The sequence below is a fragment of the Desmodus rotundus genome, chromosome 11 (genome assembly GCF_022682495.2).
Source record: "Desmodus rotundus isolate HL8 chromosome 11, HLdesRot8A.1, whole genome shotgun sequence".
Taxonomy (NCBI): Eukaryota; Metazoa; Chordata; class Mammalia; order Chiroptera; family Phyllostomidae; genus Desmodus; species Desmodus rotundus.
The window spans coordinates 103,105,809-103,116,585 of NC_071397.1; the positions used below are offsets into that span (position 1 = coordinate 103,105,809).

Genomic DNA, 10,777 nt, shown 5'->3' on the forward strand with positions numbered 1-10,777 from the left:
TTGCTCTCTGACACACCCTGGTCACGTCACGCTTCCCTGGCTGTGACGCAGAGTCCGGGACCTCACTGAGAAGTTGGTTTTCAACTGATGTGACGGGTCAGAGAGTCTGCCTGCTCATTTGCTCCTGCATGTGCCAGTGGCGTGGGACACCTTGTTTATCAGCGTGCTTATCTATGAGTTTATTCCAGTTATCCTTTCATGGCCCCAGTGCTTAGGGACCACGTCTGTAGCTGTGCAGCCCCGTTTTCTTTCTGGGTGGAGTGATCTCACCCCGCCTTCTTACCTGCTCGGCCGTCCTCAGGGTTCTGCTTGGCACCAGCCTTGTAGACAGGGCTCTGCAAGCCTTTGTGTTGCAAGGGTAGAACAGCACCTGGGATGTGTCTGGCTCCTACCAGGTGTCACACACCTGCACACTTGCATAGATTCACCCTGTACCCTGCACACCTGCACACAGCAGGCCAGGCCTTGCCATCTCCTCCTCGTGGGAATTGAGCCCTGTGTGCCTATGGCCTATCTGCCGGGCACCGCAGGCAGCTCCCTGTCCACAGCCCTACAAGAGTGCAGGAGCCGTTAGGGGAAACCTCCCCATGTGGGTAGAACCTGGCTCGCTGCAGCGGGCACCTCCTCTCTGTGGGTCACTGTGAGACATCAAGATACTGGAAAAGACACGTGTCAGTAGGACACAGCCCTCCCGTGGGACATTCTAGCAGAGACACGTGGTGGGGTGTCAGGGTGTAAGCACTGAGGGTCGGTCTTCAAGGGGAAAGGTACGTGTGAGGCACGTTTGTGCAGCATCGGGGCTGGTGCTCAGAGTCCCGCCCACTGGCAGGCATGCTGGTCAGAAAGCCTGCCCCAGGGGGCAAGCCACCAGGACTGACCACAGGGCCCTGCCTTAAAGGCACCTCCTAGCATGCCCCATGTCCTTAGTCTGCCCCTGTCACCAGCATGGGTCCTGGGACACATGTTCACACACAGGCCTCGGTGCCCCACTGCCCGGTGCTGGCCCTAGGGCCCCTGCATGTGCATCGTCACGGGCTTTCCCTTTGATGTCAAAGATACCGGGAGTCTGACCCTCGTGACAGTCTCACACATGGCACGTCCTTTGGGGTTAGGCATCGGGTGACTTGCTGACGTGCTGACCACGTGTTCCCACAGGGAGATGGGGAAGACAGGGACCCGGCTCCCACAGGACGAGCTCTGGACACAGCCGGTCTGGCCAAGGACATCACTGGAGAGACCAGGACCCAGGTAAGAGGATGCTACCCACAGGTGTCGTCGCAACGGCGGCTCTGCCAGCCTCTGCAGCAGGTGGTGTGTCTGCATGTGGACACCGGGCCAGAGCACTGAGGTCTGGCCAGTGAGGCAGAGCCCGGCCGTCTGCCTGCTCCTCACTGCCGTTCACTGGTGGTCACCCATCTGTTCGAGGCCCACGGCCCTCATAAGGGCCACCCACTCCCTCTCACAGAACCACAGCCTGAGAAGGGGTGTCCTCACAGGAAGGGGCATGGCCCGGGCCCTCGTCTCTTGTGTGCACGGGCACCTGGTCTCACTCCTGGAGCACGCACTCCGTACACTTTTGAGGGCCAAACTGTACAGGCTTTTAAGTGACCCAACTAACAGTTTTCATTTTATCCTTTCATGTACAAAAACACTTTTCATGTGACTTATCATTTCATTCACTTTTGCAAACCCTACAAGCTGAGGGTCTCACAGAAGTCACAGCGAGTCACGGGCACATCTGGTTTTGTGTCTGAGCAGCATTACAGGCTGCCCCCCAAGTCCAGGTGTGGGGGGCATTTGTAGGCACCAGGGGTGGGTCTGGCCACTTCTCTTGCCACAGAATCTGCCGTGTAGCTGATGTCGGGAGTCCACCGTGTGGCTCGGTGTAGACCAGAGTTTAATGAATATTTTTGAAAGGCCTACCAGCTGTGCCCAGTGTGACAGGGAGCTCCCGGAGGGTCTCGCTAACGTTGTCCAGTGCTGTGCACCCTCTCAGAACCCCTGTGCAGGGCAGGCAGAAGGTGGCTTCCACTTGGCCCCGAGTCATCGGCTCCCATGCTCGAGCACAGATCGGTGATGAGGGCCGGCGCCCTCCTCCACTCCTCCCGAGTGCTCTCAGTGGGGAGGCGCACAGTGCACTCCCCCAGTGTCGTAGCTGCTGTGCGCATTGGAGAGCGGACATTGTGCAGGCAGCCCCACTCCGCACGTGCCTGTCCCATGGGGGCTGCTGGTCGTCGCTGTGCGGCCCTGGACATGCCTGCCCTCCGGAGCCCAGTGGTGTGTTGGGGTCCTGCAGCCCTGGACACAGAGCCATCCGTGTAATTGCTTGGGGACAGTGCTGGATTTCTAACTCTGCGGGTGACACACCTCCTGCAGGTGAACCTGGGTGCGAGTGTTTCTGGGAGAAAGGAGAACCTGGCCAGGTATGGCGGCAATGGGGACCTTGGCTCGGACTTGTCCATATTCCTTCCCAGTGCCCCTTGCCACTTCCTCCACGTCCCAGTCCCCACATAACCCCCACCGGGTGGCATGCGCACGCCCAAGGGCCCAGCACACACTCCTGCACAGGACGCATCAGGGACACGCCATGCCCGCGTCCCTCACGTGGCCCTCACGTGGCCTGCGTGTCAGGGCTGGAGCGCAGGCCAGGGAGACATGGGTGCAGGCGGAGTGTGTGTTGGGTCTGCCAGGGCACTGGCCGCCACAGAGCCGCGCTCACAGAAGTGCCGACGTCTCCCACCAACCTTTTATTACGGGTGGAACATTTTCAGGTCAGATAATCCACTTCTTTGACTACTGTGGTTGAATTATGTCATCTTTTTTGGGCCAACATATTTTTGGCTGGCTTTTGTCCACCTTTGAATTGCCCGTTTTAGTATTTTCGGATATGTTTTCTAATACAAAGTTGTCACTGTTTTCAGGACAGAGGTAGCAGGCAAAATTCCCTCTGTTTGAGAACAACTAGAAGGGCCTCAGAGTGTTCACCCCACCCTTGCTCCGGGGCTGGCCATCCCAGGGCCCACCCTCCTTCCTAGGAAGCACTGGGCTGGGACAGAGGGGCGGCTGGTGAGGTGTGCGCATCCAAGTTCCCCCAGCTTTGAGGTGCCCTGCAGCTGGAGTGAGGGCACCAGGGAGATGAGGTGGGAAATTCTGCAGTCGGCAGCCACCAGTTGGCCTGTGATTTCTTTGGGTTTCGCTTCTGGGGGCGATGCTGGGGTCAGCAGGGCTGTTGTAAAACTGCCCCAGTCACCTGTGATAACAAGCTTGGGCCTGGGAGAGGTGTGAGCAACAGGGACCCCACAGCCCAGAGGGTGGGCAGCTCCCGCAGGCAGACGCGTGAGGGATTCTGTGGGGACAGCGTTACTGTTGGACACAGAGACCGACCATCTCTTTTACTTGCAGGGCAGCCCTGTCCAGGGAAGGCAGAGGGCAACCAGCTGCACCGGGCGGCCGGGAGCCCTGGGCCCAGCTGCAGAAGGAGCCCAGCACTGCTTTTTCCGTACTTGGCACAATGTCCCCCGTGGGCCATCTGCCTGTGAGGCTCCATTCCCAAGTGTCTTTGGCAGACGGCAGGGCTGGAGTCAGGAGTGGTTCTGACTCGGCTCCTTCCACTCCCAGTACAGCTCCCGATTAATTGCTTCCTGCTGATTTGGAACAATTGTGGGACAGAGTCCAGTGCCAGGCGGCCGTGGGGTGGCGGAGGCTGTGCCCGGCACACAACTCAGCAGGTCGTCTGTGCAGCGAGAGGTGCGGTGTCTGCTGCGTGGAGTTTCGACAGACTTCATTCTTAGCTTTGGTTTTTCCTATTTGGTGCAGGAAGCAGACACCATGAGCCTGACCCCTGGAGAAGACACGTCCCGTCTTCTGGGTAAGTCGCCAGAGCAAGGCAGCTCACCCTCAACGGGAGTAAAACACACCTTCATGACACAAACCCCACGTCCAGTGCCAAACCGGACGAGAACTCAAATGTGAGAGCCCCCCGACACTCTCCTAAGTTTAATCAGTGTTGAGAAGAGTCTGCCTTCTCCAGAAAAAGTGTAGAGGACGCAGACGAGGAGTCTGGCCTTGGAAACCTACGTCTCTCTCCGTCAGTGGCACCAGAGTCACCTTCTGGCTCCTCGGAAAGGGAGGGTGGCTTGGGGTCTGGACTAGCTTTCCATAAAAGGAAAAGCTTCCTTTTCAGTGACTTCTCCCTCGTGCCCTACTTTAAAAGCTTTTGTTGACTTATTTTGGAGGTTGTGCTGACCCTATGGCTGCAGACAGTCAACCATCAGCATTTCCCTTCCTGCCTCACTGCCCTGCCCCGTGTCCCTGAGGGAAGGTGGGTTTTCAGTGAGCTGGGGTCATGCCCTGCCTTGTGCTGGTGGCGCCCGTGTGAGCTGTGTGCTGTTGCCCAGGTCGACGTCTCAGCAGATGTGACGTCAAGGGCTCCAGGGATCAGCTCTCATCACCGGTTCCAACCACAAATCACGTTTCCAGCTTTATCTCTTTCCCAGAAGCATCTGCACAGAAAAAGAAGTAACCCCTTTCTCCCTTCCTGGGGGAGAGTTAGCTCCTCAGCGCACTGGGTGTGGGGCTCAGGGCTCGGGGTGACTCCTGGCTATGCTTCAGTGTATCTTCCCCACTTGTGGCCCCAGCTCAGAGTTTTTATCACTGTGCGTGTGGACAGGCCCGGGACTCCAGCGCAGACCCCGGGCATCAGACAGGAAGCCTGGGGAGTGGGGCGGTGGCAGAGGGCCTGCTCAGTTGGGGCAGAGCTGGCCTGGATTGTGCTGGCAGTGGCGCCGTAACCCTTAAAAACACTTGAAACAAAGGCAGTTTCAGGGTGATTTTACGTCCAGGAGTCTCCAGATAACCCAAGAATTGAAACTGTAAGCCCAATAACCTTTGGAGTATTGATAAGGGCCAGAAGCTGAAAGACAAACCCTTCCTCAAAGCTGTCGCCCCCAAACCTGGGGAGCGAGTGGGGACTGCCCAGCGTCCTCTGGGTCACACACCCTGCCTGCGGCCCCAGCTCTCAGAGGTGCCCGTGCAGGGCCCCAGCAGCAGCCCTCCTTCAGACAAAATGGCCCTAAGTGTAGTCTCCGTCCAGCGTGTGCGCCTGCGCCCTGGGAGCCACCTGACTCCACTCGGTGTACACGGCCCCCGGCCTCGTCTTGTGCGGGCCCAGCGGTGCTTCCCGGAGAAGGGCATCGTGTGTCTTCCGCGTGTGCTCTGTGTGCGGCAGACTCAGCTGCTGCTCACGCATGTCTCGTAGGACCTGCAGCGACCTTATTTCCCAGCTCTGGAAAGACTTTTCTCTCCGCCCCTCTTAGGGCTCCTGCTTTCTCTCTAAATCCCAAAACTCTCCTCCTTTCATTTCTGTTCATTTTAGACCACCACTTCCTCTAAACGTTTCGTTTCTTTGCTGCTTATTTGCACAGCATTTAAGCAAGGTTCTCCTCCCTCAGACTGCCCGGCAGCCCCCATGAAAGCCATTTCCCTTCGTGACGTCCCGGTTCCAGCTGGTCGGTGGGCGTCTGTGTTCCACAAGCTCGCCTGTGCCACTGAGTGGGCATCACCCTTTGCACGTTGGAAAGACCGGTGCGGTGCGTTTTTTTGAATCTTGAAATTTTATAAGTTATTTCTGCAGTCAAGTCTTCTGATGAAAGTTCCGTGTACCAGTTTTTAAATGAAAATGAAACTATACTTATTACTCAAAGTTAAACGTAACTTCACAGTTCTTTGATTATTTAGAAAACGCATCACCTTCCATTATATTGGGATCTTTGTGAAGAAGAGGGTGTAGAATTTTGTCCCCTGCGTTTGCCACACCTGCTGCGGTGCCCATGTGGTCCTAACCCTCCGTGCTGGTGGCGGGTGTGCTTTCACCTGGGCTTGCGTGTGCTGAGCTCCCCCGGCATCCCGGGTGTGAACACCAGTGACCGTGGTGCATGACCTTCTCCTGTGCCGTGGGGTTTGTGTGCTTGGGTTGTTTGTCAGGGGTCTTGGCATTCTTTCCTTGGCAGTGTCCTTGTCTGGCTTAGGTATCGGGGCGATGCTGGCCTTGTGACAGAAGGAGTTGGGAAGCGTTCCTTCCCCTTGAGTTTTTTGGATGACTTTGAGAAGGTTTGGCATTGCATTTTTTAAAAATGTTTGGTAGAATCCCCCATGAAATCATCTAGTCCTGGGCGTTTGTTTTCTGGGAGGTTTTTGGTCGCTGGTTCAAGCTCCTTTCTCACTGACTGGTCTGTTCAGCTTTTCTGTTTCTTTGTGACTCAGTCTTGGAAGGTTGTATGTGTGTAGGGATACACCCATTTCTTCCAGGCTGCCTGGTTGTTGGTGTGTGATTGTTCCTAGTGGTCTCTCAGGATCCTTTGTATTTCTGATATTAGTTGTGATGTCTTTTCTTCTGTTTGTAATTTTATTTATTTGAGTCATCTCTCTTTTTCTCTTGGTTAGTTTGTCAATTTTGACAAGCTCAAAGGTTTGTCAATTTTGCGTATCTTTTCAAAAAGCCAACTTAGTTTTCTTGATCTTTTTTATTGTCTTTGTCGTCTGTGTATTATTAACTTCTGCTCTCACCTTTATTATTTCCTTTGTTCTGCTGTCTTTGGGCTTCACCTGTTCTTTCTCTAGTTCTTTGAGTTAGGTTGTGTATTTGAGGTCGTCCTGTCTCTGAACATAGGTGCTGACCACTACAGACATCCCTCTTAGAACTGCATCCCGTGGAGGTTTGTCGTGTTTCCATTTCTGTTTGTCTAAACGTACTTTTTAATTTCCTTCTTGATTTCTTCCTTGACCCATTAGTTGTTCAAGACATGTTGTTTTATTTCCACAGATTTGTGAAATCTCCAGTTTTCTTCCTCTAGTTTCATAGCACCGTGATCGGAAAACACACTCGATATGATTTCAGTTGTCTTAACTCTAAGGCTCGTCTGCCGCCCCAACGCGCCCTGTCCTGGGGCATTCCATGTGTGCTCAGGAAGAATGTGCGTCCTGCCGCCCACGGTGGGGGTGCTCGGCCACGTCTGCAGGTCCGGCTGGCCCTCAGGGTCCCTGTCACCCACGCGGCGGCGTGGCTGCAGCGCAGCCCCTTCTGAGGCGTCAGCTCTGCCCTCTGGACGGTCATCACTTCCCCTTCACAGAGCCCTCTGTGGCCTGTGTCTCTCTTCAGCACTCACACTTCTTTGCTTTCCATTATAGAAAATGATTCTGAGGCCAGAATCCTATAGCCAGCCAAAGCAGCATTCTAGTGTAAGAGGAAAAGGCGACACATTTTCAGGAATCAAAACCTTTGACCTACAGGTCCCTTCCAGAAGGAAACAGGCACGCTGTAGCAGAACGAGTGTGTCATCGAAGCAGAATGCATGGCCTCACCGACGCCCCAAAGGGAGGAGTAAAGAGTGTTTTAAGAAATAATGGCTGACAGTTTCCCAAATTTGATTAAAGACATGAACCTACAGATCCGAGAAGCTCAGCCAGGTCCCACTACGATGAGCTCGGCCCACAGGACACACCGTGACCCAACCCTCGAGGACCAGAGACCGAGACAGGGGTCTTCAAGGCGGCACAAGGGAAGTGCTCCTCAGAGCCCCTCGTGTCCTCGTCGCTGCTCGCGCGTCAGAAATCCTCGTTCAGTCCTCATTCAGCGACGTCTGCAGACAGTCTGGGCTCTGGCCTGCGATGGTGGGGAAGCCCGTGGGGGAAGTTGTTGCCATCCCAGGGGGCTCCCAAGCCAGAACTTCTGGGAGAGGCCCCATGGGGATAGCCTGGAGCCCAGCTCAGAGCACGCCGTGGCCTGGTGCCCTCCAAGGCTCGCCTCTGCCCAGGGAGGCTTCCACAGGGGTGCAGCGGCGGTTCCCTCCCTCCTCTGCTCTGCTGTGCCTCCGGGGGCAGACACGCCCCCTCTCTGGCGTTTCGCTCCACTTTGTGCGAAGGGTCCTCCATCGGATCTTCAAACTCTTCTATCAGTTCTTTAGTTTTGCTGTTTTTATGTCTGAGCGCCCAGAAGGTCTTGTTTTTACTGTGGAGTCGTCTGGTTCTGTCCCGGAGTGCCTCCTGCAGGTGCGGGAAGAAAGTCACACAGGTAGCGTCTGGGGTCCCGCCTTTGTAGATGGTTCCTCTGGGTTTCTCTTTCTCTGGTGCGTGTTTGCTCTGGTCTCTGTTTCTGCTTCCTCGAGTGCCTGGTGACTCGACTGTCCTCTCGTGGCGTGTCGCAGAGTCAGGCCTCGAAAAGGTGACTGAGTGCCGGTGCCTGGCAGGCGTGGAGCCAGGTCCCTGGGGAAGTCACGGCACTGGATCCCATGTTTCACCCCGGGGGCTGGTGTCCCAGAGAAGGATTGGCACGGAGGGGTGGCAGAGTTAAGACAGGCGGGCGCAGCCCCACGGGACCGTGGGGGGCTGGAGAAAGGCCTGGATGAGCCCCAGTTTCTGATGGGCGTTGTTAAGGTTTCCGTCCCTGTGGCTTGGGTGGGAAACAAGGGAAGAAGAGCAAGTGGAGATAAGCCATCACCTTTGGGTGTTTTGTGATTGAAGCACCGACTGTGATTGACACACACCCCACACTCATGCACACACACGCGCACCCCCAGGTTGGACCCCGTCGGTCCGGGAGCTGTGGCTGACAGACCCCTCACGTCCTCGGCAGGTGGCAGGTGGGAGAGGTCCTCAGGGGCCCGGGCTGGTCAGAGGCATCAGGCCTTCTCACAGCCCGTTGCTTGTGTTCCAGGTGGTCCAACTGACGTCTCTGCTGGGCCTGCCGGACCCTCTCATGGCCGGAGAGAGTTCTTTCAATCTGGGACGCAGATGTGAGTCAGCACAGCCGTGGTGACGCACCGGGCCTCCCGGTCATTGGGTCTCCCCGTCATCGGCTGGGCACAGACGTGGTGGACACTGCGCACTGTGTGTTCCCCACCTTCCCGCGGCAGCAGCCGGACCCAGGGGACCCTCTTGAGAATGCAGTTGCTGTCGCCCCAGCGTCCCTGCGGCTTCACCCTTCAGAGGGCCCACCTTTGATTAGGGGGTCGTAAGTGTGGAGACCCCACAGGGTGAGCCTCAGGGAGAGAGGAAATCACCCTCCTGCACTAGCCGGGGGCGTCCAGCGTGCCTGGAGAGACGCCTGCAACCAGCGATGGGAGTGCCCCCTTGGGAGCTTCCCTTGAACCCGTCCCACCTGGGCCAAAACATGGGGTCACAGCCCCTGCTTCCTCCCAGTGGCGGCCTGGCCTCTGGCCCCGGGTGTTCTTGTCAAGGTTTCTGGCGCAGACACAGCTTTGGATGGTTGGATTCCTTGTTTAAATTGTCAGAAGTGCCGCTGGGTCTCCCGCTGGTGTGTGGAGACGACAGACCTGCGGTCACCTCTCTGCCTGCAGGCGCACAGCCAACCGCCTCCGGTCGGCTCGGCGCCCAGGTGCAGGTGCCCCTGCTCTGCTCTGCACAGACGGCCCGCCTGGGTGAGGCGTGCCCCCTCTGAGTGCCTGCTTGTGACATGTTGCCAAATACAAACAGTTAGTCTGCTGTTCGTGATGAGAACGCGTGGTCTTTTCCTCCTCCTCTTCGTTTGGGCCTGCTCTTCAAGCTGCAGACCTGGCAAGCCCAGGGGTCCTAAGTATCGGGTGGGGTCTGGCCAGGCTGCCCGTGGGCCCCCCCATGTGGCGCCTCTGGTGTCACCATCAGTGAGTGGGTTTGCTCGGGGCAGGGTTTCCCGACGTGAGGCCTGTGCACGCCCTGGAAGGGAAGCGAGTGGCGACGCCTGTCGCTGTGCTGCTGTTGCTGTGGTGCATGGCGAGCCCTTGTGCCCGCGTCTTTCCCAGTCCAACCTCCAGCCCGCTCCAGGCGCACGCGAAGGGAAAGCAGAGTTGCACTGTTGTTATCGCAGCGCCGGTGGCTCGTGGGGGCTGGCCGGCGCAGGCAGAGGCCTCTGCATGGGGCACCACTGCACCCGCTGCGTGTCCTTGATGGTGGTGCAGGGGCAGGGTGGTGAGGGAAGACCTGCCCAGGGCACCGGCCGCAGCCCCATCTCCCCCCTGTCCCCGTCTCCCTCGGGGAGGGGCCCTGCCCTGAGCCAGCAGAGCTCCTGCTGCACCACCTGCCCCCGCACGCCACTGCCGTCGCCACACACGAGCATCTTCCCCCGGGACTGGACTCAGGAGGGGCCCCGCCTGGCCTGCACCGCCTGCCTGGACCTCCGCAGCAGGAGTGACCTCAGATCTGTCACAGAAAGGGAAGGAGGAGGGGACACTGCAGGCCAGCGGCGGTGGCGGCTCTCGTGTCTCACGTGAGGTGCATGCTTCTGCAGCGCTGGTCGCGGGAACAGTGCCTCACAGTCTCCAGGTCTCAGTGCCCAAGAGACTGGACTTTCTCTTCGTCCTCTGAACTGCATCTCACTTGAAATTCCAAGTCCCCTCAGCACCTGCCACTTAGGAAGGAAAGTGAGTCGTCAGCCGCGTTTCCTGCCCGCCACACAGAAGCGGCGAGACGCGAAAGGAGGAGAGTGTGAACGTGTGTGTGGTGTGTGTGCCACGTGTGCTGAAGCAGCTCCGACTCGCAGCTCGTGTGTGGTCACGTCCACTGTCCTGGGAATAGCTGGGCCTGTGTCGTCCTCACTCTGTGCCCAAGTCCGCATGTCCTGTCCGTGTCGTGTGGGTCCTGCTGGCCGTGATGTTGGGCCGCCGAGTGGCCGTCCTTCTCTGCCCTGGGCGAGCTGCGGCCCCGCAGTGTGTGATCCCGTCTGCTGCCTGTTGAACGCTGCCGCCTGACCCGCTACAGGCCAGCTGCTCGCCTGTTATTTCAGCAA

At 57.5% G+C, this 10,777-nt stretch overlaps 1 protein-coding gene across 6 annotated transcripts in view; it reads left to right on the forward strand.

Moving 5' to 3' along the window:
• Positions 1-9,507, forward strand: part of FAM120B (family with sequence similarity 120 member B) — a 35,874-nt gene extending 26,367 nt beyond the window's left edge. For 3 of the 6 annotated variants that reach the window (XM_045189013.2, XM_045189012.3, XM_045189016.3), the window contains 4 exons: positions 1,156-1,248; positions 3,817-3,868; positions 7,288-8,068; positions 8,711-9,507. In XM_045189013.2, the coding sequence (XP_045044948.1) occupies positions 1,156-1,248; positions 3,817-3,868; positions 7,288-7,408 (266 nt within the window). In that variant the 3' untranslated portion in view covers positions 7,409-8,068; positions 8,711-9,507. Of the gene's footprint in view, positions 1-1,155; positions 1,249-3,816; positions 3,869-5,450; positions 5,589-7,287; positions 8,069-8,710 lie in introns of those variants that run through there. The other 3 variants (XM_045189014.3, XM_045189015.3, XM_045189017.3) reach the window with 3 other exon arrangements.
• The last annotated feature ends 1,270 nt before the right edge of the window (positions 9,508-10,777 follow it).